The following is a 26,506-nucleotide window of genomic DNA, read 5'->3' as shown; positions in this document are numbered from 1 at the left end:
CCCCTGGGAGACAGAGCAGACCCAGAGCCTTGGGGGCCGGTGGTTGTAAACAGTTTTATTGATGGGGAGGGGTTTGGGGAGGCAAATTCCAGAGAGGGTCCAGGTCTCAGCTGGCCACTCAGCTGGCATGCATGGTCAGCTGGAGATCAAAGGGACGGTCACAAGGGGACAGGTGGTGTGGGACCCTCTGACCACCCTAGGGCCATATTTACAGGGGGGCCCACCCACCTTTGCTGTCTCCCAGGCTTTTACAAAGCTGTTGCCAGTGTGACTTATGGGCAGGCCCTCTTAGCCCCTCTCCCTGAAGCCTCCTATCTGTCTCCCCTCAAATTCCTAACCGGCACCTTGTAGGCCCCCCTGGCCTTCTGGAAGCCCCTGTGTTGGCTCAGCCAACGCCCAGGCCGCTGGGGCTGCCGCACTCACACACAGACACGCACCCTGCATGAGTGCCCACCCCCCGGCACACGCAGGCAGCAGCCCTTGTGGGCATCCACACGCACACCTCCCTCTCCTTCCCGGCCCCTTGCACACGAACATTGCATGCACACACACACACACTCACACACGCCAGGAGCCTAGGTCAAGGAGGGACCTGGAGGGGGGGCACTTGGGTCTGCAGCTGTGGCCCCCTCCTCATCCCACCACCTCCAAGCCCTCAGCCACCACCCCAAGAACGGAGTTGTGCAATTGGGTAGAAAACTGCAAAAAAAAAAAAAAAAAATCGTAAATTGGAAACAAACCCAAACCCACGCACAGAAGGTCAACCTCAAATCCATAGCACATCCTCCCGCCCCCCCAAAACCGCCTCCTGTCCCGCGGCCGGTCAGGTGGGAGGCCGAGCCGTTGTGCTTCCGTGTGGGGAGGCCCTCCTCCCGTGCACCGGGGTGGGGGTCTTGAGCACCCACTCGGAGTTAAGCCGGATCTTTCGCTCCTGTTCCGGTGGCTGGCGCAGCCGAGGCATCTGGGGACCCCAGCCTAGGGCACAGGGGGTGCAGTCCTGTCTGTCCCGCCATAAGCGAGGAGGTGGGCCAAGTCCGTGCTGGGCCGGCTGTGGCGGCCGCGGTGGTGCTCGCCCGGCCGGCCCTCGCCGCTGTTGAACGTGTGCGTGCGGCGCAGGGCGGCGGCCGCTGGCGCGTGCGGGCCGGGCCTCCGAAGGCTGCCCGTGGGCGGGGGGCTCCAGGGCCGCGGGAGGCTGTCAGAGGCTGTGTTTGGGTCCAAGGGGCCCGTGGGCGCTGACACCACCCGCCGGCGGTCCGGGCTGGCGTGGGGCGTGAGCGGGAAGTCGCCGTGGGAGGCCCGGCCGGGCGCGGGCAGCTGCTCCGGGGGCCTGGCGGGGGCCAGCAGCAGCAGGGAGGAGGAGGCCGAGGCGGGGAGCAGGGGGTGGCTGTGCTCCCAGGCGCGGGGACCCAGAGTGTGGGGGTGCGGGGTGGGCAGGCGCTTCTGGGGCAGTGGCGTCTGCTCCGGCGTGGGTAGCAGCCCTGAGTCCAGGTCATGGGGGCCACCCTGCAGCAGTGTGGCCTTGGCCCACCCATTCTGCATTAAGGGGGCCAGCAGGGCCTCAGGGGGTCCCCCAGCTCCACCACCACCCCCGCCCCGGCCGCCAGGGCCACCTGCCCGGCGCTCGCCCAGCCGGCTCACGCTCAGCACGGCCTCGCTGCCCCCGTGGCCCAGGATGGCCTCCTTGTCCTTGCGGCGGGCCAGCTCTCGCCGCTCACGGAGGCCCACGTACCAGCCCACGCTGAAGCCCGACACCACAGCACCCACCACAAAAGCTGCCACTGACGATGTCACCAGTAGGTTCACTGATACCAGCCCGGCGCGTTCCTCCGAGAGGCTGGCCCGCAGGAGTCCTGGCCAAGAGGGCTGTGTGAGAGGGGCCAGCTGGGGGACAGCAGTGTCCACACCTCTGGCCACCTTAGGCTTGTCTGCCCATCTGTCTGTCCTCTCGAAGTCTGTTTGTCTTCCCGTGATGTCTCTTGTTCCTTCCAAAGCCTGTCTCTTAGCATCTCTGTTTCTCTGGGGTTTGTCCTCTAAGTCTGTTCATCTGTCTGTCCTGTGATCTCTGTCACCTTAAAGCCTCTCTGTCCATTTGTTCTTGGCATCTGTCTCCAGCATCTGTCTCTCATTATCTCTATTTCAAAGCCTGTCCATACATCTGTCTGTCCCTGGCATCTGTTTGTCCCCAGTTTGTCCATCTGTCTGTCTCTTGGCCTTTCTTAGTCTCTCAACTATCTCCCTACCTGGAAATGGACCCCCCTGCCCTTCCAAAGCTAGTCCCCTCCCCTCACCCATCTGGACATGTGCTGCAAAGGACATGAGAACCCCAGGGGAGGGTCCCCAGGTCTCCTCCCTTCCCCCCACTTACCTGTGCAGTCCCCTAAGCCTGAGGTGCTAGCCCCGGACACGTCCTGCTCAAAGGTGGCCCTAATGGGGGTAAGACAGACACAGTCAGCAGAAGCCCCTCTCATAGAGACTGAGGGGGGCAGGGGGAGCCCCGATCATCAGGCAGGTCAGACACCTCCTCCACCCTCCCCTTCCCCAGTACCTGGTGCCAGGGCTGAGGAAGATACAGGAACCATCAGGGGCCCACCCGCAGTAGGGGTCCTGACTGCCAATGCAGTTCCTAGAGCAAAGGGACCGGAAGATCCATCAACCACAGCCTGCACAGTGCCTCCTAGTGTCAGCTCGGGAGTCTTGGCCACACATCTCTGCGGTGCAGGCTATTCAGTCTCCATTTTACAGATAAGAAGACTGAGGCTCGGGGAAGTTCACTTTTGCCTGAGCAGCAGAGCAGGAGTGGAGCCCAGGGGGCCTGCCCAGGGTCTGTGTCCCAGCCCTGTGCAATGGATCTCTGCTGCCAGGACGGTGGGGACGGGCATGGTCCTCTGTGGAGGGCTCATACAGCTCAGGAGTGCCAGTGCTTTGCATCTGACTTTCCACCCATTTTAGAGGTAGGGAAACAGCCACCTCCCTGGTCCTCAGCTTCTGCTCCTGCTGCTCTTAAACATGTCACTCAGGTCCCACTCCTGCTTTGCCCAGAGTCCTCTAGGGCACCTACCTTCCTTGGGGTAAAAGCCCAGGTCTCCCCGATGGCCCACAAGGCCCTGCATGACCTGCCCCCAACCTCTCCCTGCCCTCTCCTCCTCCTTCACTGACACCTCTCCAGCCACATGGGCCTCCTCACTATACTTCTAAAACCTCAGACATGGTCCTGTTCCAGGGCCTTTGCACATGCTGTGCCCTCTGCCCCACGCATCTTTCAACAAGTCAGGATGGGCCCTTAACTCAAACTCAGCTCTTCCCCTCATTCCATGCTCATCTCCCCTCAATTCCCCCGACACCCCCCCAGCCGTGGGCCCAGGGGGCACTCACTTCATGCACCCTGAGTACTGCTGGCAGCGGGCCACAGGCACACGGACCACACAGTGGGGGAAGGCTGCCAGCAGGCCTCCTGAGGTCACATCCAACTCCAGGCTCAGCAGCCGTTGCCCTGTTTCACTGCCACCAGACCGTCCACACCTGGGGGTGAGATCAGTAAGACTCAAGGGTTGTGCCCCATCTCCCCGTCCACTGGCCCAACCTCCTGACCTCTGCTGGCCCCACCTGTCTGGCCGGTAGGTCTCGAACTCCTCAAGGAAGACACTGGGCCCAGAGGTGCCCAAGGCACTGGCGTTGGGCCAGACGAGGAACTTGAGGATGGTGCCTGCCTCAGAGCCCAGGAAGACGACAGTCTGGTTGCCCCAGGGGCCGGCGCCCACATCCACAGCCACTCGAGTCAGCTGGTGCCTGTGGCCAGGGCAGGAGGGGTCAGTCTGGCCCCACAGCCCTTTTGGTCCACCTTCACCAGACAGATACAGAGACACCACCCATACTAAGCAAGGTGGGCACATGTGTGGCTACATGAGTATACATCACCCTCCTCTAGAAAACAGAACCCCAAACTGGGCTCTCACTTGGGCCTGTCTCTCTCTCCCTGAACTTCTCAGACTTTCTGTGTGTCTGTCTCCCTCTCTGTGTCTCTGTCTCCTTTTGTGTCTCTCTCTCCCTCTCTATATCTCTGTGTCTCTGTCTCCCTGTATCTCCCTGTCTCTTTCTGTGTGTCTCTCTCCCTCTCTGTGTCTGTCTCCTGTGTCTCTCTGTCTCTGTCTCCCTGTATGTATATCTGTGTCTCTGTGTCTCTCTCTGTGTGTCTGTCTCCTTCTCTGTGTCTCTCTCTGTCTCCCTGTCTGTCTGTCTGTCTCTCCATCCCTCTGTGCCCTCCCTGGTCAGTCCTCAGAGCTGCATACTGTCTCTAGCAATACTGCTCTCCATCCTCCCCTCATTCCACAGTCAGCCCCGCCCCCCTCCCTACCCACCACCCTGCCCTGGGCTTTCATCTGCACCCTCTGCCCCACTAGGACCTCAGCCACATGTGGGAACTGACCGTGTCAGAGTCCGCACTATCCAGGGCGCATGGCCCAGTGAGGGCACTGCCTCGTCCATCAGGGGGTGGGTCTTGACAAAGCTGAGGATCTCATCAGGGAAGGCGCTAGAGGCGTTGTACTGCATGCCGGGAGCTGCACAGCACCCAGGCCTGGGTGGGAATGAAGGGGTGGTCAGGCAGTTTGCGGGTCCCCATATAGGGGCTCTGATTCTCCATGGGACCCACTACCCTGCTCCAAGGGCCTCAGCTTCCCTCATCTGTGTAATGGGTACAGCTGAACTCGGCAACAGCTGAATAACAGGCTGGGAGTCCCTGGCCTTCAGCTGTGGGAACAGGACCCAACCGAGGCACCTGTCTCAGGATGGAGGGGGCTCTCACCGGGGCCGTGGCACCTGATCCTCTGGCACAGGTGTCCAAATGGACTCAGGGGACTTCTGCTCACGGAAGCGGCCTTCAAACACGGCAGCCACCTGTGTCATGTCAAAGGCGCAGACTGCGGAGCCAGGGATGCTGGGGAGGTTAGATGAAAGGGAGCAGTGAGCAGGACCCCGTCTCAGGCAAGTGTGGAGAAGTCCTTGTCCTCCAGAGCTGTCAGATGCTTGGTTCTCTGGGCCAGAGATGTCACCCACCTGCCCCCTCTGGTCACTCTGCTTCCTGAACAGGGCTCAGACGGGATCCTATTTCAGCTCCTCCACAAGCACCCCTGTCCTGGCCTCCACTGTTGCTTGCCTGAATGTTCAGTCTCCCAGACACCACTCTTGCCCCTTACAACCCATTCCTTCTTCTGCTCCTCACTCTCCCATAGCTCCCTAGTACTCCTAGGATAAAACTCAGGCTCCTCCCTGCAGCCTGTCACCTCCCTGCCCTTGTACTGTCCACTCTCCCCTTTGCTCCCTCCATTCCAGCCACATGGGTTCCTCCCGACTGTTTAAACACACCAAGTTCATTGTAGCCTCACGGGTTGGCACATGCTGTTCCTTCAACTTGGAATGCTCTTCCCTTTTCTTCTATCTCACACCCACTGAAGCCTGGTTCCAATGCCCCCTCCTCCAGGTAGCTCTCTCTGACCCCCTCCTTCAAAGACAGTGGGTACTGATGTCCCCCATCTGCCCAGTTCTGACCAAAGGATCCTGGAGGGTCAATGTGGCTTTGTCCTACTGCAGTCTGGGGCCGAGGCCTCCTGGGGGCCCAGTCTTGCCCAGCCCAAGACCCGGGGAATAGACGAGTGAATGTGGGGCTTCTCCACGTATGCCCACCTGGTGCTCCCAGTTCAGTCCCGTCAACTCCCACTGACCTGTTGCTAGGGGTGGAGAAAATGGCCAGGACCATGGGCCGGCCCCCCAGGCTGACTACCCCCGTGACAGCCTGCAGCACATTGAAGTAGAAGTGGGAGTCCCCAGGCACAGAGCAGTTGAGCCGCGCCTTCAGGAAGGATGTCCACTGCTTCTCCAGCACGCGAGGGGAGCCCCCCACATCATTCTTGCACACCCGGGCCACGCGGGACACCACCACCTGGCATGACAGTGGACAGACGGAGCCTGAGCCCTGTGTTCCGAAGGCCACACTGCCCACCACCCAGGCTGGGATGGGGAGCCTGGGCCAGGCTCATTGCAGGGTCCAGGCCGGTCACTGTACCCCTCTGGGCACCAGATTCCCCAGTGGAAATGTGAGGATGACAGGGAGGATCACAGCAATGCGACAGTCGTAATCACAGTCATATACACTTACAGACCATCCACTGTGCACCTGGCACTTTATTCTCATCATCTCTTACTTTCCTCCCAAAGCTCTGTAAAGGAGGGCCTGCTGGTATCCCCATTGTGTAGATGGAGAAACTGAGGCACAGAGAAAAGGAAGTGACCAGCCCAAGATCACATGAGTGGTAAATATGTGTCTCTGCACTTAACTGTCTGGCTGCTGCAATGGATAGGTAGGTAGAGGATGGAAGAATGAGTGGGTGGGTGGATACATGAATGATTTGAAGGAGATAATGAACAGATGGATGTGTGGATGAATGGATGCCTCTCAGCTCCATGCCCCCCCGCCTGGGCCGCTCTGGGAGGGGAAACAGGGCTTTACCTTCTCCAGGTAGTTAAATTCCATCGCGATCTCCCGGAAGAAGAAGTAGATGTGGCTGCCCCACTCCACTGCATGCACAAAGTAGGGCTCTGTGGGAGAGGAGGGGTCAGAACCCAGCCCGACATGAGAAAGGTGCGTCTGGAGCTGGGAACACATCAGGCTGCGTGGCTGCTTTTATGGTGAAGGGGGGACATCACATACCCAGGCAAAAGAAAATAGGCTCAAAGTTTTGGGATTCTGAGGCGAGGGGTGAGTGTCAGAATCCTAAAATCAGGTGTCTACTCTCCACAAACAACATCTACTATTTTTGTCCCCATCTCGCTCATGTGTTAAAGAGCTGGGGTCCTGCTATACCCCTCCAGTGGTTGCACTTTGGGCTTCCAAGTCACCCATTCCCTCCAAGTTCTACTTTAGATCCAACTTCTATCTTTTCTCCAGCTTTTAAATTTCATTTTAGAGAGAGAGAAGGAAGGGAGGGAAGAAGAGAGGGAGGGAGAGAAAGAGACTGAGAGAGGGAGGGAGAGAGAGAGAGAGAGAGAGAGAGAAATTCCAATAGATTGTTCCACTTATTTATGCATTCAGTTGATTCTTGCATGTGCCCTGATGGGGGATGAAAACCACAACCTTGGCGTATAGGGACAATGCTCTAACCAATGAACTACCCACCCAGGGCCACTCTTCCCTCTAGCTTTATCTTTAAAAAAGGCCAGTAGGTTCCAAAGATGAGATGGGAGTCCCCTCCCTGTCTCTTCTGGGACTCTTATTCTGGTGGGACGGTGGGGGGATTCAATGAATGTCCATCCCACCTTTAAACCACTTGGAGTCGTGTTTTACGGTGCGCAGTGTGGGCCGGTCTCCAAGGCTGCGGTAGATGACAGCGTCAATAGCTAGGAAGTCGGTGACGGTAGCTGTGAAGAGCATTCCTTCTGAATGGGAGTGATGGGGGAAAGCAGGTGAGGTTGGGTCTCGGAGCCCAACCTCCGAGGCTGTGTAGGTCAGTACTCCATCTTCCGAGACTCAGTCTACCTCACTGAGCCCAAGTGAGGTCCTTTCTCTAGGCTGAGCCCTGACCCCATCTAAACCTTGAGCCCAGGCTGAGTCCCAACCCTGCTGAGGCCCTGAGCCCAGCTGAACCCCAACTCCCACTGAGCCCTGACCCCAGACTGAGATGCTGCCTGTTTTACAGTTCAACAGACAGCCTCCCAGCCACCTTCAAAATGACCCCAACTCCAAGAGTGGAAAATGCCATGCCTTGCTTGGGGCTGTATCCCCATCAGATGGTCAGAGTTGGGGGGGCACTCACCAGAGAAGAGGGCGACGTTGGCATGTTTGGGGTCATATGGACAGCGGGCCATGCCACTGATGTTGTCCCCCAGAGGCTGTAGTGTGTCTATCTGCAGGGGGACAGGGCCTGAGTGACATAGCTCCTGGCCACGCCTGGCAGCCCCCTGGCTTCCCCATAACCCCACTCCAAGGGGAATCCTGTTTATCTTGGATGCCAAGTGACTTGATCACTTAACTCTCTCTGGGGCTCAGTCTGTTGATCTCTAAATGAGTCTAAGAGTTGATTCTAGGTAATTCTGTTACTGGGTCACAGGTGAAGTAACTAGGGCTTCCTAACCCCATCCCATACAGCCTCCTTTGGATGCTTCCTCTTGAGCTCTGGGTGAGGAGGCCAGGAGGACATGTCCAGTAAGGCTTCCTGTAGGAGGTTATGTGGGCTGGGGAAAGGGCACAGCTAGTGGAGAGCAGGTGACCAAAGTTCCGTAAATTGGACCTGGGTGGCCAGGACTTCAAAGGTAAGAGACTCACACTGTAGTTGGCGCACACAGGGTTGAAGGCATTGGAACCACACACAAAGAGGGTGGATTCATCCCGAAGTAGCAGCACCTTAACAAAGTTTCGACACTCGCCCTGGGTTGGGTAGGGAAGAGAAACCAAAGTGGGCGTGGTCATGTGTGTGGGCGTGGCTAGGGCAGAGGGAGAGCTAGAACTGAAGTGAGGACTTAACAGGGAGGGGCAGGGATGTGGGCGTGTCTAAGTCTGGGACCACATCAGGGGCGTGGTCACAGCTAAAATAGGACAGGGTCGGGGCATGGCCATGACTAAAGGAGGGGCCAGAACTGGGAAACACCTACTTTTCATCTGCCATTGAAGGGGTGGGGCTATGGGAAGACCTGGTCTACGGACGTGGCCATGACTGAGGACCATTTGGGGGTCGTGGCCAAGCTCTGGGCATCGCCAAGGCCTGGGATGAAGGGGGATTTTGCCTTGGGTGGGGCTAGGCTGAGTTGGGGCGTGGCTTGCACGTGGGCGTGGCTGATTGGGGGAGTGATCAGGGCCCACTCACCTCCTGCTTGCCCTTCATCCGACACACGTTGATGTCGCTGGGGTTGGAGCGCCAGGTAAGCTTCTGTGGGCACAGGAAGCTGGTGAGGGGTAAGGGGTCTCCAACAGCCCTAGGAATCCCCGCCAGGTAGGCCCGAATCCACCTTGCACCCCACAGCAATGCCAACTCCCTATGGTGGGAGCCTCAAGGCTTGTCCCTTCCCCTCACACCTGCTCCCCCTCCTCACCCTCTGGTACCGAAGCTCCATGGAGGTGGGAGGTTCCAGTTCTACCCGGTACAGGTTGTCCCTGAGGGAGGAGTGCAGACGGTGAGATTGGGGGGCTTCACCCTCCCCACGTTCCATCTCCCTGGTGGCAGGCATGGTCTCCAACACATAACATTTAGGGGCATTACAACGCCTCTGCCAAGAGCAACTCCAACACTGAACATGGCCTCACATGCTTGCACATGCCCTAACACATGTCCTCATGCTCTAAAAAGACTCATAAGTCCTAGCACACCCTTATACTTTAACACGCCACCTCCGGCTTACACACCCAACAGCCTGGGGGCTACACGCACAATGATGAATGGTCCAATACCTTTACACCACTGCCTCACTCAGCACCTGTCTACTCCAGGCTCACCCTCTTCCCCTCATGGCACGGAAACCTGCCCTGGCCAAGGTCATTGCCCAACTGGTATGAAGTACAGCAGTCACTTCTCTGTCCTCCTCCCCCTCTCTACAGTGTCTGATTTGCAGGTTCCTGGGAACTCAGTTCTCACAAGGGCCCCGCCCCCAAACTCACCAGGCTTCCCTCTTACCTTTCAGACTCTCTCTAGCCTCTTCTCTCCCCTACCCACACCCCTCCTGGGTGGCCCCTCATGACAATGCCCAGTCCTGTCTCCAGCTTGGGCCTCCTCTGAGTTCCAGATTCGGGGGCCCAGCTGCTCTTCAACATTGCCAGGTGGAGGTCTCACAGGCATTTCACATTCAATGTGGTCATTCTGAGCCCAACTGTTCCCGCAAACTTGCTACCCCTCCTCCCTCTGTCTTCCAACTCTGACCTTCCTCTGTCCTTCTAGGGGTGCAGACCATAACTTGGAAGTCACCCTCGACTCCCCTTTTCTCCTCCCCTCCCACATCCAACACATCAGCTGTCTCTTTTGCCTTTAATGTCTATTGAGAATTCACTGACTTCTCACCCTCTCCATGGCCACCGCCCTCTTCCAGCCCCATCGTCTCCCATCTGGACCAGCTCAGGCTCCTCCAACTTGCCCCCACCCACAGTCTGTCCTCCCCAAAGAAGCCACCAGAAGCTGACTGTGAGCACCTAAATCAGTTCCCTCCCTTTACCTACAGCCCTCCAGGGCTCCCACATCTCTCCAGGTAAAACTCCAAGTCTTCCCTTCAAGCCAGGAGGCCGGGAGACCTGCCTTTGTCTCCTCCCTACCCTCACCTCCTCCCTCTCCCCTCACTCACTCTGCTCCAGCTGTGCAGGCTTCCCCGTTGTTCTAACTGCCAGGTATACTCCTGGCCTTTGCACATGCTGTGTCCTCTGCATGGATGTCTCCCCCTCCTCTAAATTTCCTCACGGCTGACTCCTCACCATTTAGGTTTCAAATCAAATGTCACCTCCTCAGCACCCTCTGTAGTCACCCAGTGAATTCTGACCAGTGTCCCCATCTGCTAACACACCATAGCAGGCACCCAGCTCCAACCACACCCAGAGTTCAGCACCCTTAAAAGTCCCACCCCAGGTACACACATTCACATTCCAGCCAAACAGTAGGCCCCATCATGAAAACTCCCCTGAAAGCTTCCACCTGCTCCCTACCCTCTGCACACTCTGCCAGACACACCCCATACCTGTCCCCAATGAACAGCGTCCTGTTGACCCGCAGGATCCGCTGGATGTTGAGGTCCTCGGTGCCCTCTGCCGGGGTCAGGCGTCCTGGCCCACTGCCCACGAACACGGGATAGTGGTTCAGGTCTGAGGGAAGGGGAAGAGAGGAGTGTGATTCAGGGCCAGGGTAAGCCTGGCCTAGTGAGTCCCTGGGGCGTGGGGGGAAAGCAGGCTCAGCTGGTGAACAAGACCCTCCCTCTGGACGCCCCCTCCCTCAGGATCTCCACTTACAGTCCCTGGGGGCCACGCTAAGCGGTGGCGGCTCCTCCGGGAAAAGTCCGTGGGCTCCCCCCAGTAGCAGCAGCAGGAGCAATAGAGCCAGGAGGGGAGGGGGCACTCGCGGGGTCCGCATGGCGAGGTCGGGGCGACGGGAGGTGACACCTGCGGGCGAGGGGTGGGACGGTGAGCGGCATGGTCTGCATCCGCCGCCAGATGGCGCTTGTGAGTCGCAGCGGCCTGGATTTTCAATTCCCAGAAAAATTCCCCGTTGGGATAATCATTTAAAATAACAGCAATCTTGGCACTAACAATAATAATACCAGTGCTTGTTTAATTACCAGAACAATCTTCTTACCATATATCAGTGAAAACTCAGGAAACTGTTTCTAACAAAAATTAATAAGAAGAATATTTAAATCATGGTAAAATTAAATGATTTTAAATAATTAAAAATTAATAATAATGACGATAGATACATTTCAAAAGAGATTTTAAAAAATTAGCCTCAAAAGCTAAAATTAAAACATAAATATCTTAAACTAAAAGGCTCAAAGAAATTCAAGGTCTTAAGTATATAAACCACAACCTGGGAATTGCGGTACTTTAGATCACAGGATCTTCCAGCTGGCCAGGGACCTCAGAGGCCCCGGTAAGTCTGACTTCCTTCTGGACTCCGCCTTTCTGTCCTCTGCTCCAGTCCCCGTGACAGGTGCCTCGCTACCTCTCCAGGGGCCTGTGTCCCCCTCCCATTCAAAGGAATTTAAAGAACCTTCAGGCATGTGGAGTGGAGCCCGCTCTCCCCACACTAATCTGGTTGGTGGAAGTGTTTGTAGAACTCACCCTCTGGAATCTAGCCCTCCATACCCCTTCCAGAAAGGGGTGCAGTCCGGACCCCCCGAATAAGAAACTCCCGGCCTTGTCCTTCGGAGAAGTCCTGGACAGCCCCATGCTTTACTTTCCCCATCTCCGCAGCAGGGACATTTCTCAGCCTTGCCTGGGGCCTCATAGGAAACTCTGAGCCCCTGGAGGTGCTTTGGCCCTGGAGTGCCTGCCTTCAGGGCCAAAACAGGAAGGCCTGTGTGGACCATCAGAGCTTCCTCTCCATGACTTTGAACTTCCAGGATTTGTGACTCAGAGGACATCCTGATCCCACGTGTGCACAGACACGGCATTCCTTCCTTAAGAGTTTCCTTCCCTGGCTCCTCCCCGGCTCCTCAGTCTCCCTTGGCTCTCAATGACCCCAGATCCAGGCCCCGGCCACTGCCTGGCATTCACGCCCCCCCAACTTTACTGCCAGTTCCACTCTTGCCTGCCCCACCTTCCTCCCCTACACCAGCCCAGGTAACTGACTTCTCAGGTGCTCTGTCTGCTCTGTGCCTTTTTTGAAACATTTTTTACACTGTGATAAAATATATATAACATACAATTTATCATAACCATTTTTTAAGTGTCCTGTTATGTGGCATGAAGTCCATTCACAATGTTGTCCAGCTGTCTCCACCATCCATCCCACCTTCCCAAATTAAAACTCAGTCCCCATTAAACACTAACTCCAATCCCCTCCCCTGCGCTCCACCCCTGGTACCCACCATTTACTTTCTGTCTCTATGGATCTGACTCCTCTAGGGACCTCTTATGAGTGGAATCACACAGTATTTATACTTCTGTGTCTGGTTTATTTCACTGAGCATAATATCCTCAAGGTTTGTCCATGTTGTAGCACATCAGAATTTCTTCCTTTTTAAGGCTGAATAACAACAGCATGTGAATAGATCATATTCCGTTTATCCATTATCTGTGGATGGACACTTGGGTTGCTTCCACCTCTTGGCTACTGTGAATAATACTGCTGTGAGCATGGATGTGCAAATATCTCTTGGAGACTCTGCTTCCAATTCTTTTTTTTTTTTTATCCTCACCAGAGGACATTTTTCCATTTTTTGTTCAGGTAGAGTGGGAGGGAGAGAGAGGAACAGAGAGAGAGAGAGAAACATCGACGTGAAAGGAACACATCGAGTGGCTGCCACCCGCACAACCGACCAGGGCCGGGGACAAACTGCAACCGAGGTACGTGCCCTTAGCGGGAACCGAACCCGGGTCTCTCAGGACCGCAGGCCGATGCTCTAACCGCTGAGCCAAACCGGCCAGGGCAGCTTCCAATTCTTTTGGGTATGTACCCAGAAGTGAAATTGCTGGATCGTATGGTAATTCTCTTTGGGGATTTTTTTTTTTAGAAAATGCCATACTGTTTCCACAGTGGCTCTACCATTTTACATTCTCACCAACAGTGCATCGTGTTCCAATTTCTCCACATCCTTGCCATCATTTCTCATTGTCTGATTTTTGACAATAGCCATCTTAATGAATGTGAGGTGATGCTTTATGTCTTTTCATGTTAGTTATACTGACAACAATACAGAACTGAACCCCACATACTCTTTTGGGGGAGTCTGGACCACTTCAGGGCCAACCCACTGCACCTGGCCTCAGTTTACCCCCCCCCACCTGGGGTTACTGGAGGCCTCAGCACCTCCCCCAGCTCCCCTAAGACCATCTGCTTCTCTCCATGAAACTCGAGGAGCCTCTGCGAGCAGCCGCCTGGCGCCCGCCTGCCTGGAAGCCGCCCCACCACCTGCCCCAGCACCTGGTCACCGGGAGCTGCCACCAGGCAGGGAAGTGTGTGGCCAGCATGTGTACCCTATAGCATGCAGGGCACCCATGCACCCACATGTCTGCATGCCTGTAGAGGGGACATGCTTCCGGCCTGCAGCCTTGGGGTAGGCATCCATGCCCGGGGGGGAGAAGAATGGTCATAAATTGATAAAGCAATAGCTCCTACCCAGAAGGGCTCAGGCTGTGGCTGGGCCTGTCAGCTTGAACCCTCATCCATCACTCCAACTCCTAGCGGGCAATCCCATTTTACAGATGAGGAAACTGAGGCAGAGATGGAAATTCCTTAAGGCCATCCTACTTCATCTCCTTCCATCATTAAGTGGCCTCTGGAGCGACTTCTCAGGTATTACACTGCCTTAGTTACTATAAGTTCTGTCATAGGTTTGAATTCCCTTCCGGAACATTTCTCCCACTAATTCTGGCCCGCAGGTCTGGGCTGCTCTTTTTTTTTTTTTTTAATTAGAGATAGAGGAAGGAAGAGAGAGATAGAACATCAATGTGAGAGAGAAGCATTGATCAGCTGCCTCCTGCATGCCCCCCACTGGGGATCTAGCCAGAAACCTGGGCATGTGCCCTGACTGGAAATCAAACTGGCAACCTCGCAGTCTTTGGGACGGCATCAATCCACTGAGCCACACCGGGCTACTCTTGAAGCCCATGGCTTCAGTACAAATTTTAGGATGAGCTGTTACGTTCCAAAACAAACAACAGATAAAACAGAAACCCTGTCAGGATTTTCACTGGAAGGTGCTGAACATACAGATCAAATTGAACTCCTGACTGACCCCTACCGGTGCTTCCTTGGCCCTGGCTGTTTCAGCTGCAGGCTCAGGCCATACCCAGGAATCACTCTCCAACTCCCTCCAACACCCCGCCCCCGCTGCTCTCCCCTCCTCACCCCCCCCCCCGCCCCCGCCTCATTCTCTGACCCTCACATCCAATGCCATCAAGTCCTGTGAGCTCTGCCTTCAAATTTATCCAGAATTCTCCCCTCTTCTCAGTCCACCCCCTGGTTAGCCCCCATCATCTCCCGCGGACCAGGGTAGTATCCTCCACCCTGGTCCAGCCCTTGCTCCCCCAGCCTGTTTTCCCTGCAGCAGTCACCAGGGGGCTCATGTGAGCACCTATGTCAGGGCTATGTCACCTCTCTGCTCACAGCCCTCCAGGACTCCCACCTTCCTCAGGGTAAAAGCCCAAGTACTCCCAGTGGCCCACAAGGCCTTGTATGACCTGCCTTCATCTGCCCCTACCTGCCCTCACTCCTCCTTGCTCACTCTGCTCCAGCCACAGGGCCTCCTTGCTATTCCTCCATCATGCCAGGCACAGCTCTGCCCCAGGGCCTTTGCACAGGATGTCCCCCCACACCCAAAAGCCTCTTCTTTCAGATACCCACAGACTCCTTCTTTATTTCAGATCTTTGCTGAAATGCTGCCTCCTCAGAGAGTCCCCTCTACACCCATCACCCCGGACTCCAGCAGCCTCTCCCCTCCCCATGTCACCCCTGCCCCCAACTGGTGTCACACTTTCAAAGGGTCCTTTAGACCCTTTGCTTCTCCAAATATGGTCCTTGGACCAGCAGCCTAGCCTCATTTGAGAGCTATTAGAATGCAGAGTCCTGTGCCTCATCCCAGACCCGCCCAACCAGAGCCTGCATTTTAGCAAGATCTCCAGAGACCTGTGTGCGCCATAATTCAGAGAATCTACTTATGCACAGATTCTCCCAAATAAAATAATCACCCATGTAATAGCTCATTCCGAGCCTTTCTGCCCCCCTAAATAGTGAGGGCAGGCCTGTGTGTATCCTGGCCAGTGACATGTCCCCATGGTGTCTGGCACACCATTGGTGCTCAATTATGGCTTGTTGTATGTTGATGAACTAAGTGTCAGCACAAGGAGTTGAACCCAAATCGGACCTCTTGCCTGGTTCCACTTCGTTCATCACCTCCGCAACATGCACAGGTGTCCACAGGCAGGTGGGTCCCCCCGCACATGTCCACAGGCCCTGAAGTGCAGCACATGTTATGGTGTCTGTGTTCACACATATCCATGGACACAACCCCAGAACAGGCATGTGCCCCAGCAGTGGTGAGCAGCCCACACAGTGTGTGCACACGCCCAGAGGGCTTTGGTCTGCACCCCATATTGATGACTTTCTGGCTGTCCATTTCCGAGGGCCCCAATGAACTGTTCACAGGCCATCTGCCCGCCCTCCTGCCCCGCCCCGCCCAGCCCAGCCCCCTCTCACTGCCCGGTGGGGAAACAGGCCCCGAATGAGGGCTGGACAGACAACAGTGCCAGCCAAGAGCCTCAGGGTAACAGCCCCGTCTCCAAAATACATGGTCTACGTTCAAATCCTGGCTCTGCTTTTTATCAGTCACAAGACCTCTGACGGTCACTTCCCCTCTTTGGGCCTCAGTTTCCCCATCTATAAACTATGGGTGACTGTAAGTCCAACTTTTAAATGTTGCTTCAGGGTTGAAAGAACATATCGTAGACCAACAACGTCCAACAGAAAACCATGCACACACACGTGTCCTTTTAAATTTCCTAGTGGCCACATCTAGAGCAGTGGTCCAGTTCTAGATGAACGTCTGGTCACGTGACCAGTGCACAGTAACGGGACCACCAAAGAAACAGCAAAAAGGTCCCGGAGGGCGGGGGTAGGACTCCTGGGATCCTCTCCCTCTTCCAGGCAAGACGATTTCCCCTTCTGTAAAATAAGGCATTAGAACAGGGCCTGGTCCACATGTTCACTTTATATGAAGTGACCTTGCTGGATGACCTTGGGCCAGCAGCTAGCTCTGCCTGGGCCTCTGTATCGTGGCAGGAACTCAGTGACCCCAGGTCAGCCTCGGAGCCCATTTCTCCATTTGCCACGGCAAAGATTGGGGCGAGACGCCCATCTCCAGTTCCACAGAAGGAGCTCCTGTCAGCCCAGCCATCCCAGGATTCCAGCTCCGGGGCCGGCGTCGCCCGAGGAGATCGAGGAGATCGAGTAACCTGGCCTGGCAGCCAGACCCCTGCACCATCCAGGTCCAGTTACCGGCTCTGCTTACAGCTGCCTCTTCCAGCTGCCTCAGTCGCCCCTGTTGCAGCCTAGCTGGGCTCTGGAGCTGTCTAGGAACTTGGCTGAGCAGCCAGAGAGTGTTCCTGGGGCCCTGGGCATGGTGGGGCGGCTGTGGAGAGACCCCCTTGACACCGAATACGCTCTTTCTTAACTCAGGTCTCCCCAGCCTGGGGAGGCGGCCAGCATCCTACTCCATCTTCTACCCTCCTCCCAGTTTCTCCATCATGATAACCATCACCATCTGGTTATCACGAGGAGTAAATAAGGTACACATAGTGGGTGCTCAATAAACTACTGACTGCTGTGCAGCCTTGGGTTACATCCTCCCCCTCTCGGACTTGCATCCTCCTCTGTGAATCAGGATGAAAATGTCAGCTCCATGATGGCAGGGGTCTGGCACAGAGTAGGTGCTCAACAAACACTGGCTGATTGAATGTCCCATAAACATCTTATAAAAGAGCTGCAAGGATACATTTATTTCCTGAGCACCGACTGTGTGCCAACACGGCCAGGGGTTGAGCCATGACCAGGACTGTGTGTCAAGAGCTTGGCACCAAGCTGGGCATGCAGTCTGCATTCAATTAATGCTGAGCATTTCTTTTTTTTTATTCCTCACCCGAGGATGTTTTTCTATTTCTCATCAGATAGGGTGGGAGGGAGAGAAAAAGAGAGAGACAGAGAGAAACATCGATGTGATAGAGCCACAATGACTGGTTGCCTCCCACATGACCTGACCAGGACCAGAGATGAACCGCAACTGAGGTACATGCCCTTGACCGGAATCGAACCTGTGATTCATTGGTTCACAGGCTGACGCTCTTACCACTGAGCCAAACTGGCCAGGTTGCTGAGCATCTCTCTGTTTTTGTTTTTTTCTTATCCTCGCCCAAATATTTTTTTGCATTTATCTTCAGATAGAGCGGGGGAGAGAGAGAGAAACATCGATGTGAGAGAGACACATCTAGTGGCTGCCACCTGCATGACCCCAACCGGGGCTGGGGACAAACTGCAACCGAGGTATGTGCCCCCAGCGGAAACCGAACCTGGGACTCTCTGGTCTGCAGGCTGACCCTCTAACCGCTGAGCCAAACTGGCCAGAGCCTGAGCATCTTTTGAAGAGGATAGTACTCAGAGTACCTGAGCATATCTATCCTATAGCAGCCCAGCAGAGCAGGGATTTAAACTAAGATTTTATGAAGCCCCTACTATGCACGTGCATGGTACTGGGCCAAGCCCTTCACATTATGAACTCCATCACCCCTGTTTTACCGATGAAAAACAGATTCAGAGAGGCTCAGTCACTTGGCTAAGGTCGCACAGCACAGAAGGATACAGCCAGCATTTGAACCCAGGCATGTGGTTATACTGCCTCTTGCTGACATTTACTGAGCGCCCACAACGTGCCATCTGTCTATGAGGCCGCACAGTCTGAATGAACATTTTGAGGATAAACAAGTGAAGACCCAGAGAGGCTGTCCTGTCCCCAGGCCACTCAGGGAACCAGAGAGGAGACCAGGTGGCAGAGGCAGGACCTCGAATGGGGGGCATGGGCAGGTCCCTGGGCTCTCGGTCCAGATGGGGAGAGGGTACTCCCGGGTAATTAATTTTAATCACTGTTTGGAAATTGGGCCACCAGGAGGCAAATCGGAAGCAGCAACTTGTAATTAGGAATGGGGAAGAGGGGGATGCTTTCTTGGTGATGCTGAGACCATTTCAAGGAAATTAAAGTGTCATTAAACCCAGGGAGTCATTAGGGGGCTCGGAAACAGACCACCCAGGGAGGCAGGGGGCTCCTAGGGAATCCAGGCTGGGGCTGGTGGTCTGGACACCCACAGATTCCCAAGTGGGGGGGGTGCCCTGGGCAGGCCTGAGGGAAGATGGGCCCTGCCCTCAGCCCCAATTTGGAAGAAATACAGTTAGGCCCTGCTCTTGGGGACCAGTCTTGGGAGACCGAGGAAGGAAGGAAGACTTGGCTTTCAGGGCTCCATTTTAGGGAGAACACAGAGATCTGGTCCCTGCCCTTGGTGTCCTCCATCGGGGAGCAGAAGGTGGAGACCTCAGCCCCTCTCACTTGTGGTTCTGGGAGCCCTCCTCTACCCCAGGCTGAGCCCCCACCCAGAATTCCTCCAGTCACCACCTCTCTCAGAGGCCCTGCCTGGCAGGACACAGGGGTTCCCAAATGTGACAGGCAGAAAGGCAGGGGGATACCACTGAGATGCTGGGCTGGAGGCAGGCAGGGCTATGTCAAGTGCTGCTGGGAACGGAAGACCTGGCCAATGAACTTGAAGAAGACAAAAGCGGGAAATAGGTCCCCAGGGAAGGCCCTGGGGTCAGAGCAAACCACAAGTCCTAGTGAGTCACAGCTCAGGAATGGCAGAATCATTGGCAGAGCGACATGGGCTCTGGGTCATGAGAAATGTGGATCAATGGAGAAAAACATTGGGGGCCCAGGTTTTACTGGGGGATCTCAGGGAATTTGCCATCCAATGTGTACCTCATGTCTTTCCCCGGACCCTGGGGATTAGACAGTCAAAGGGAAATAACAGCAAAACTTATGGAGCATCTACTGTGTTCCAATACCGTTGGGGTAGGTGAGAGGGGTTCTTCTCACCATTTTACAGGTGAGGAAATTGAGGCCCAGAGTGGGTAAGTGATGTGCCCAAGGTTGCACAGCTAGGAAATGGCCAGCTTGAATTTAAACCCAGATCATCTGGTCCAGACCCAACACTTTTAATCATAGCACTACCAGCCCACAGAGAAAGGGGCTCTCAGTCCCTCACCACATCCACCACCGTTCACCCTCTACTGCCTCAACCCGGCCAGCCCCCATCATCACTCACCTGGACCAGTGCAGTCACCCCAACCTCACCCACAGTGCTGGCCCTTGCTACCCACCGTAGTTCTTGCAGCAGCCAGAGGCATCTGTGGTTACCTGAGTCAGGTTCCACTCTTCTCTGCCCACAGCCCTCAGGGCTCCCACCTCCCTCACAAGACCCTGTACATCCTATCCCCACACTGTCCCCTCCCTGCTCTTACCTCCTCCCTCTCTCCCCTTCACTCACTCTGCTCCAGCCAAATGGATCTTCTCCCTGTTCCTCCAACGTGCCAGGCACATGCCTGCCCCAGGGCCTTTGAACAGGCTGTGCCCTCTTCCTGGAATGCTATTCCTCCAGATCTCTGAATGACTGGATCCTCATTTTCCAAGTCTCAGCTCAAATGCCACCTTCTCAGAGACACCCTCCCTACTCCATCAGCTCTGCCCTTCTCAGCTATGACATCCAATATTACTGTCTTCAGAGCACTCATGATACTTGATTTACTTTCTCTCTCTAGTTAGTGTCCATATCTCCACTGGGCTGTGAGCATGTCAAGGGCAGGGCCCAGTCAGCCTTGGTCTTTGCTGGGTCCCTAGTGCCTGGCACATAGTAGGTGCACATTACACATCTGTCACCTTATCAAATGAAAGCAAGTCAGGGCCATTGCAGTCAGGGCCAGAGACCACAATTTCTGCTTTTCAAAGTAATTCCCTTTTCTGGGGTAAAAACAACAACAACAGGACTATGTCTGGCATTTTGCCTGCATCCTCTTGTTTAAATGTTGAACCCAAAGAGAAAAAGAATAGCATCTGTGTTTTACTGATGGGGAAACTGAGGTTCAGAGAAGGGGGCATGAGTGAGTGAGTGAGTGAGTGAAGGGATGGACTCGAACTTACGTAAGTTTGACCTGACTGCTGTGGCAATCTCTAAGGGCAATACTTCAGAGTGGCTATTTCAACTGCCCAAAGACTCTTACTCTAGAGAAGGAAGAAGGTTCTTTTGAAACTATCAGAGAATATGTGGTCACCTGGTGAACTCCTACACATTCATCATGGTCCTAGCTGCAATGCCCCTCCAAAGCGCATCATCTTCAATCCACTGGGCAGAACCTGCTTTCACCAGTCCCATTTGCTCATCCTGCCCAGGCCCTGACCCCATGTGCAGAGGGCCAATGCCTGCCTGTCTCCTCCCCACCAGAGCCAACCAGAGCTAAAGCCTCCCTCTCTGTGATCCCAGTGTCACCCAGCATGAGACACAGTGCATGGAGGCCACTGGAGGCATTTGTTGAGTGACTGATCTCCCCATCTGCCTTGGACAGGGCTGCCGGAGAACACAATCCTTACTGGACTCCTGCATTTGGGAAGTTCTCTCCTAGGTCTGCCCTTGGAATGCTGGCTCAGCCTGGACCAAGGTGGATTCTGGGAAATGTAGTCCTTACTAGACAGCACCTCCCTTCCTGCAGGCCCTGGGGTAGCCACCTTTGGACCCTGGAGCCAGACAGTGAAGGGTCATGGAGTGCGGCTGATGGGGGGCCCATATCCTTGCCCAAAGCAATAATAGAGGGTCCTGTCCTCCCAAGTCACCTCCTTAGTGTTTAATGCCTGCCACTTTATCTGGACATTCCTGAAGGACAGGTGACAAATGACCATGAAAATAAAAGATCATTTTGTGGCTCAGGTCCAGACCTCAGGCCATATACCAAATCCTGGCTCTTGCCTGTGTCTGTTGGGGGCTGCCTTGAGCCTCAGTTTCTCTATTTCTGCTAAGTGAGGCTCCACCCACAATCAACCCCAGTCGCTGCTAGGTCTTAGAGGAATCAGTTTGAGAATCTGCAGCCCGTTAAATGACTTAGGATTTCAGAATCATGGTATCTTAAACATTCCAGTTCAGAAAACCCATACTACCTGGAAATTTAGAAGAAATCTGGAGGGTCACCTGGGCCTAACCAATACCAGAATTATTTTTCCAGGATTCTGGAAAGATGGCTATCTAACTCCACTAGCCTGCCTCCCAGGACGGGTGGTTTACCACTGCTCCAAGCAGCTAACTTGGTTTCCAGGAGCCTGTCTCATGCTAACTACTCTTCCTCACTATTGCTTAAATTCTGAAATGATGCCCATTCACCCTCCTGCTCTAAAACCTTCTATGGCTCCCTTTTCTCTTTGGGACAAAGCCTGCTCCTCAGCTTGGCATTCACAGCCCCTGCCACCTCTCAGGCCTCATTATTCATTGTCTCTCACCCTTAAAATAGTCCAGCCACTCAGGACTCCCATAACTCACCATGAAGTGGCTATCCTTGCTGCTCCTTCCACCTGGAATCCCTGTCTCCCTCTTCTTCTGGCAACATCCTTTTCATCTTTCAAGCCCAGTGCCAGCATCCCTTCCTCCAGGCAGCCTTCCTTGCTTCCACCTGTCATGACCCTGGCTGAGTCCTCTCTGGGTCCCCAGCATCACCTGGCAAAGGGCCAGTCACAGAGTACAGGGCCATACCCTAGGTTCAGCTAGGGACACCCTCCATCCCAGGAGACGGGCAGCAACCGGCATGTCCTTCAGCCCCTTGGGACCCAGCTCTTCGTCCCGCCAGATGACGTCAGGGTCACCTTTCCAAGGACAGTTTGATTTTTATCTTGCAGGTCCAGCCCCAGGTAACCCCAGCAACTCCTTTCACAAGCCCTGGGCTGCCACTCAGATACTAAACTCTTCTACAGTGCAAATCTCTAGCACCTTCTTCGCCTAGTGGACAGAGGCAAACATTGAAGCCTAGAGGAAGAATGGCCCCTCCTAGGTGACTCAATACCTCAGCTGGCTCAGACACCTTCTCACCTCAAACAGGGAAGGCGACAGGACCCTGAGGACCTGTGGAAAGTGGAAGGAGAGTGGAGAGGTTACAAATCCAGGGCATTCTTATGTGACCTCTTTCTGCCTCATCTCCCTCCACTTAGCTCCTAAATCCAAAGAGCATCTCCCGGGGACACTGCAGCCCAGAGAGGGCTGGAGACCCGTCTAAGGCCACACCTCTCAGGCTCCTGCCTTTTCCTCTATGATGAATTTTTTTTTTTTTTTTGAGAGGGGTGGGGTGTTGGAAGCTCCAGATCTAATTTCTGTATAGTCCAGGGTGGACAGAGGAGTGGGCTTCAGGGTAACCTTTGGGAGAGCATTTGGGTTTCATGTGGGGACACCTTTCCTCTGACCCCATCTAGCAATCCCAGGAGCAGAGAGGCCTGGCTTCTCTCTTCTCCCTCTGCTGCCTCCCTGGGCCTCAGTTTCCCAATCTGCTCTTGGGAATGAGCCAGTACAGGGTGGACACACTATAGTTTAATGAGGCTTCTGGCTGGCTGCCACCTACCCAGCATCCTATGGGACCCATCGACCCCTAGCCTTCCTGTAGAGCTTGGGTCCTCCCCTCAGGTGAGTCCTGATCCCACCTCGACCCCCATCCATCTCCCCACATCCTGTACTCTCTCAAAATAGAGTTTCAGCAACTGCCCAGATACATCTGAAATTGTTATCCTTGAAAGAAACGGTGTTTACTAGGATATGGGGAAGGGAATGGGGGCAGAGGGAGTTTACGGGGGAGGGGATTTCAGAGGGTACTGAACTTTGATTTTGGACCCCTTGAGAAGCTGAGGGAACCCAGAGAAATGTAATTTTGCAAATGAGATAGGAGTCCCTTCTGTAGCCCCAGCCATTGGTTTCCCCCTCCTTCCTCCTTAAATCCAAATCCAGACCCCTGAACCCTAAGCCCCGTTCCCTTTGGGTTTGGGGGTCAAAGATGACAACCTCACGGGGAGGATGCCAAAGATCTCAGCCAGAGGGGGCCTAAAAGGGGCCGAGAGTGTGTGAACTGACCCAGTCCCAGGACTCTTGCAAATACTTCAAGCTTCAGTGTCTATACATCCCGGGCAGGGACAGGGGTTCCCTATGGCACCCCTCTATGGGAGGTGGCTCCAAATAGAGGATGCCTGGGAAGTAGAGAGCAGGACAGAGGGACACGTGACCCCCGCCCTGGGGAGCAATTAGCACCAGCAGGAGGGGGGCCACACTCGGTGCCCTCCACCCTGCCTGGCACTCTCAGAGAGAGATGCTTTCTTTGTCCTTTTGTCAGCTCTTGGGGGTCCCCCTGAACTCTCAGGGTTCCCACTGCAGGGAGGGGTATCCAGACCGGCTCTCTCTGCCCACCACGGTCCCTCCCATGTGGCCGGGGCCCTGGACTCGATCTGGGCCAGGAAGAAGGCTGGAGAGGTGCTCAGGGGCATCCAAGGTGCGGTGGCTGATGGTGAAGTGGGATGGAGGGGCCTCACGGGCGCTGGGATCACCACCCCAGCCCTGGGGGGCCCTCGACTTGGCCCTCAGGGTTCCGCCCCCCCTACCCCAGCCCCCCTCCCTGGCCAGCAGGCCCCCTGCCTACCCTGAACCCCCAACCTGGGCCCAATCCAGCTTCCCAGCGGCGCAGCCCTCAGCCCCCATTATTGTCTCCTATGCCCACCCCCCTGAACAAAATCTCCACCCGCTGCAGTGCCAACAGAACCCCCATTATAGCTCACATACAGGCCCCCAGTCAACATCCAGCCCCCCCCCCAGCTGCGGTGTTACTGGACACCCCCATTATGGAGCCTCATTCAACACCCCAGGCCCAAATCCGGCCTCTTCAAAGCGTTGCTACTGAACCCCACTATAACCCTCCATATAGCGACCACCTCTAAAATCTAGCCCCCTCCCCAGTTGCTTTGCTGACAGATCCTCCTGTTATGGTGCTTCACAAACACCCTCCCGGCTCCAAATCCGTCACCCTCCCAGTGGCGGGGTCCTCAGCCCTCCCAAATTATAGCGCCTGACCGGGCCGCCCCAGCCAACAATTCAGCCCCCCAGCTGCGTGCCGACAGACACCCCCAAGGCAGTGTCTCCCCAGCCCCCTCTCGCTGGAGCCCCAGGGCGCTTACCTCGGAGCGGCGGCCGACGCGAGTGCGCGGGAGGGAGCGCGAGGGCGGGAGGGTGCGGGTGGGGGGAAGGGGGGGTCGGTGCACGCACCTGTCCTGGCGGAGCCGGCTCAGCCGGGCATCCCGGGTGGGGAGGGGGCTGGGGGCGCGCGCTCCCCCGCCCCCGAGCCGCGGCGCTGCGCTGGGGGAGGGGGCTCAGCCCCGGCTCCCCGCGCGCTGGCTTCGGCTCCCGGGGGGGCGCTGCGCGGTGGCCGGACCAGGGGCGCGCCGCGGCCGCATTTTCTCCGCCAGCCGCGGCGGCCGCTGCGACTCGCGGCTAGCCACCTCCGCCCCCCGCCCCCCGCCGGCCACCTCTCCCCCCCCAAAACCGGGCCGGAGCCGCGCAAAATGCGGCCCGGATCCAAGGCTGCGCGGAACGGAGGGCGGAGCCGGGTGGGCGGCCCGAGGCGCTGGGGACAGGGGCGGGGGTGGGAGAGAGACCCAAGAGAAGGCTCCCTGATTTTGTCCGGGTGGGACGCTTAATTGCGCACCCCCTCTACCCCCCGACTTCCTGTTCGGGTTCACTCTGGCCAGATAGATTCACATTCCCAGGATCCATCCCCAATCACAACCGTGGATGACGGGGTTGGTGTCAGAAACCCCTGTGGTCCACATGGCCTCCTTCATAAGAAGTCATTTATTCAATATACAAGCATTAAGTTTAACACTCAGCAGACATGTGAGGAAAACGAGTCACCTAGTAAGAAAGTGGGATTTGAACCCGAGCCAGCTGGCTGCAGTGATCATGATACATAGGCTGTCCTCTGTCACAGCGTCCTGTGGGGCCTGGCACAGAAAGGGGTTCCTAGAGGGTTGCAGCTCCCCCTGGACCCATGAGGAGCATTCCTGCCTCCTGCCTTTGGGACTTCAGTATAAACTGGTTTTCTGAGTCCAGACCTCCCCGACCCTCTATGACCCTAGGACAGTGGGAGCCCCTCTCAGGGCCTCAGTGTCCCTGTCTGTCTAAAGTACCTCCCTATGTGGGTGTGACCATGTATGTCTCCCCCATTTGTCCCTCCAGCATCTCCAGTTTACAGCAGGCACTCAATAAACATTTTATTTTATTTATTTATTTATTATTATTATTTTTTATCCTCACTCAAGGACATTTTTCCATTTTTTGTTCAGGTAGAGTGGGAGGAAGAGAGAGAGAGAGGAACATCGATGTGAAAGGGACACATCGAGTGGTTGCCACCTGCACGACCCAACCAGGGCCGGGGACAAACTGCAACCGAAGTACGTGCCCTTAGCAGGAACCAAACCTGGGTCTCTCTGGACCGCAGGCCAACACTCTTTACTGCTGAGCCAAACCGGCCAGGGCTCAATAAACATTTTAGTATTATGTATTTATCTAGAGACATATCTTGCACACCTACTGTATGCTGGGGCCACTTCTGAGCCTTGATGCATAAGTCACCTCATTCACTCCTCAGGGCAGCCCCATGAGGCTCCCATAGATGGGAAACCGAAGCACAGAGGCCAAGGAGCTTGCCCAAGGGCACAGGCAGATGGGAAGAGAGCATTGTCCTCTTGCTTCGGGTTATAAAGCACCCTTTATGTGGGCCTTACCCATGTGATGCCATCCATGGACCCCAACAGTCCTGGGGTTCACACAGGCTGTCTGGTTTCCCTGTATGGCATCAAAACTTGAACCCTGCCCCCTGGGACACACGGGATCCTGAACAACCCAGTTCTTCCTGGGCTTAGGCATTTGCCCAGAGGCCATCCTGGTGACCACAAACCTCAGCCTTCTTGCCAGTGGTTCTGTCCTGACCCGCTTTCCTTTCCGGCAGAGCCAAGGTCCCAGGCAAATCGGCCTGCACCTGCCAGCATCCAGCCCCACCCCTGTGTCCTGCCCATCTGGGGAGATAGGCCTGTCACCAAAGGAGGGGGCTAAGACACAGCATCTCCAGGTGGCAGCCAGGCTCTGCTCCCCTTCCCACCTCCACACCATTACCTGTGCTGTGCACCCCACACACACATGCCCTCCCTCTCCTGCAGCCTATTCCTTCAACAA

At 55.6% G+C, this 26,506-nt stretch overlaps 1 protein-coding gene across 2 annotated transcripts; it reads right to left on the bottom strand.

Annotated features, from left to right (window-relative positions):
* Positions 1-41: 41 nt before the first annotated feature.
* On the bottom strand, positions 42-24,570 carry SEMA6B (semaphorin 6B). Of its 2 annotated transcripts, none has more exons than XM_036240314.1 (17): positions 24,542-24,570; positions 10,970-11,119; positions 10,702-10,825; positions 9,079-9,139; positions 8,853-8,915; positions 8,315-8,416; positions 7,806-7,896; positions 7,309-7,428; positions 6,503-6,591; positions 5,718-5,935; positions 4,802-4,933; positions 4,424-4,573; positions 3,604-3,786; positions 3,373-3,519; positions 2,546-2,623; positions 2,366-2,424; positions 42-1,850 (listed from the first exon to the last, which is right to left on the bottom strand). In XM_036240314.1, the coding sequence occupies exons 2-17, from the start codon at positions 11,088-11,090 to the stop codon at positions 976-978; spliced, it is 2,613 nt and encodes an 870-aa protein (XP_036096207.1). In that variant the 5' UTR covers positions 11,091-11,119; positions 24,542-24,570; the 3' UTR covers positions 42-975. The 2 variants fall into 2 exon arrangements, with proteins under 2 accessions (XP_036096207.1, XP_036096208.1); XM_036240315.1 differs by lacking the exon at positions 24,542-24,570 and adding an exon at positions 11,798-11,850.
* Positions 24,571-26,506: the final 1,936 nt, after the last annotated feature.

The sequence above is a fragment of the Molossus molossus genome, unplaced genomic scaffold (genome assembly GCF_014108415.1).
Source record: "Molossus molossus isolate mMolMol1 unplaced genomic scaffold, mMolMol1.p scaffold_m16_p_4, whole genome shotgun sequence".
Taxonomy (NCBI): Eukaryota; Metazoa; Chordata; class Mammalia; order Chiroptera; family Molossidae; genus Molossus; species Molossus molossus.
The sequence above is the reverse complement of the archived record's forward strand: the minus strand, read 5'-3'. Positions and strand labels throughout refer to the sequence as shown.

What these genes read in the sequence shown, in the direction of transcription:
- SEMA6B (XM_036240314.1), bottom strand. Translation starts at nt 11,090, where the DNA reads ATGCGGACCCCGCGAGTGCCCCCTCCCCTCCTGGCTCTATTGCTCCTG. An exon ending in CAGTACTCAGGGTGCATGAA is followed by an intron (nt 2,624 to 3,372) that starts GTGAGTGCCCCC and finishes CCTTTGCTCTAG; the next exon opens with GAACTGCATTGGCAGTCAGG. An exon ending in AGGCTTAGGGGACTGCACAG is followed by an intron (nt 1,851 to 2,365) that starts GTAAGTGGGGGG and finishes CCTCTTGGCCAG; the next exon opens with GACTCCTGCGGGCCAGCCTC.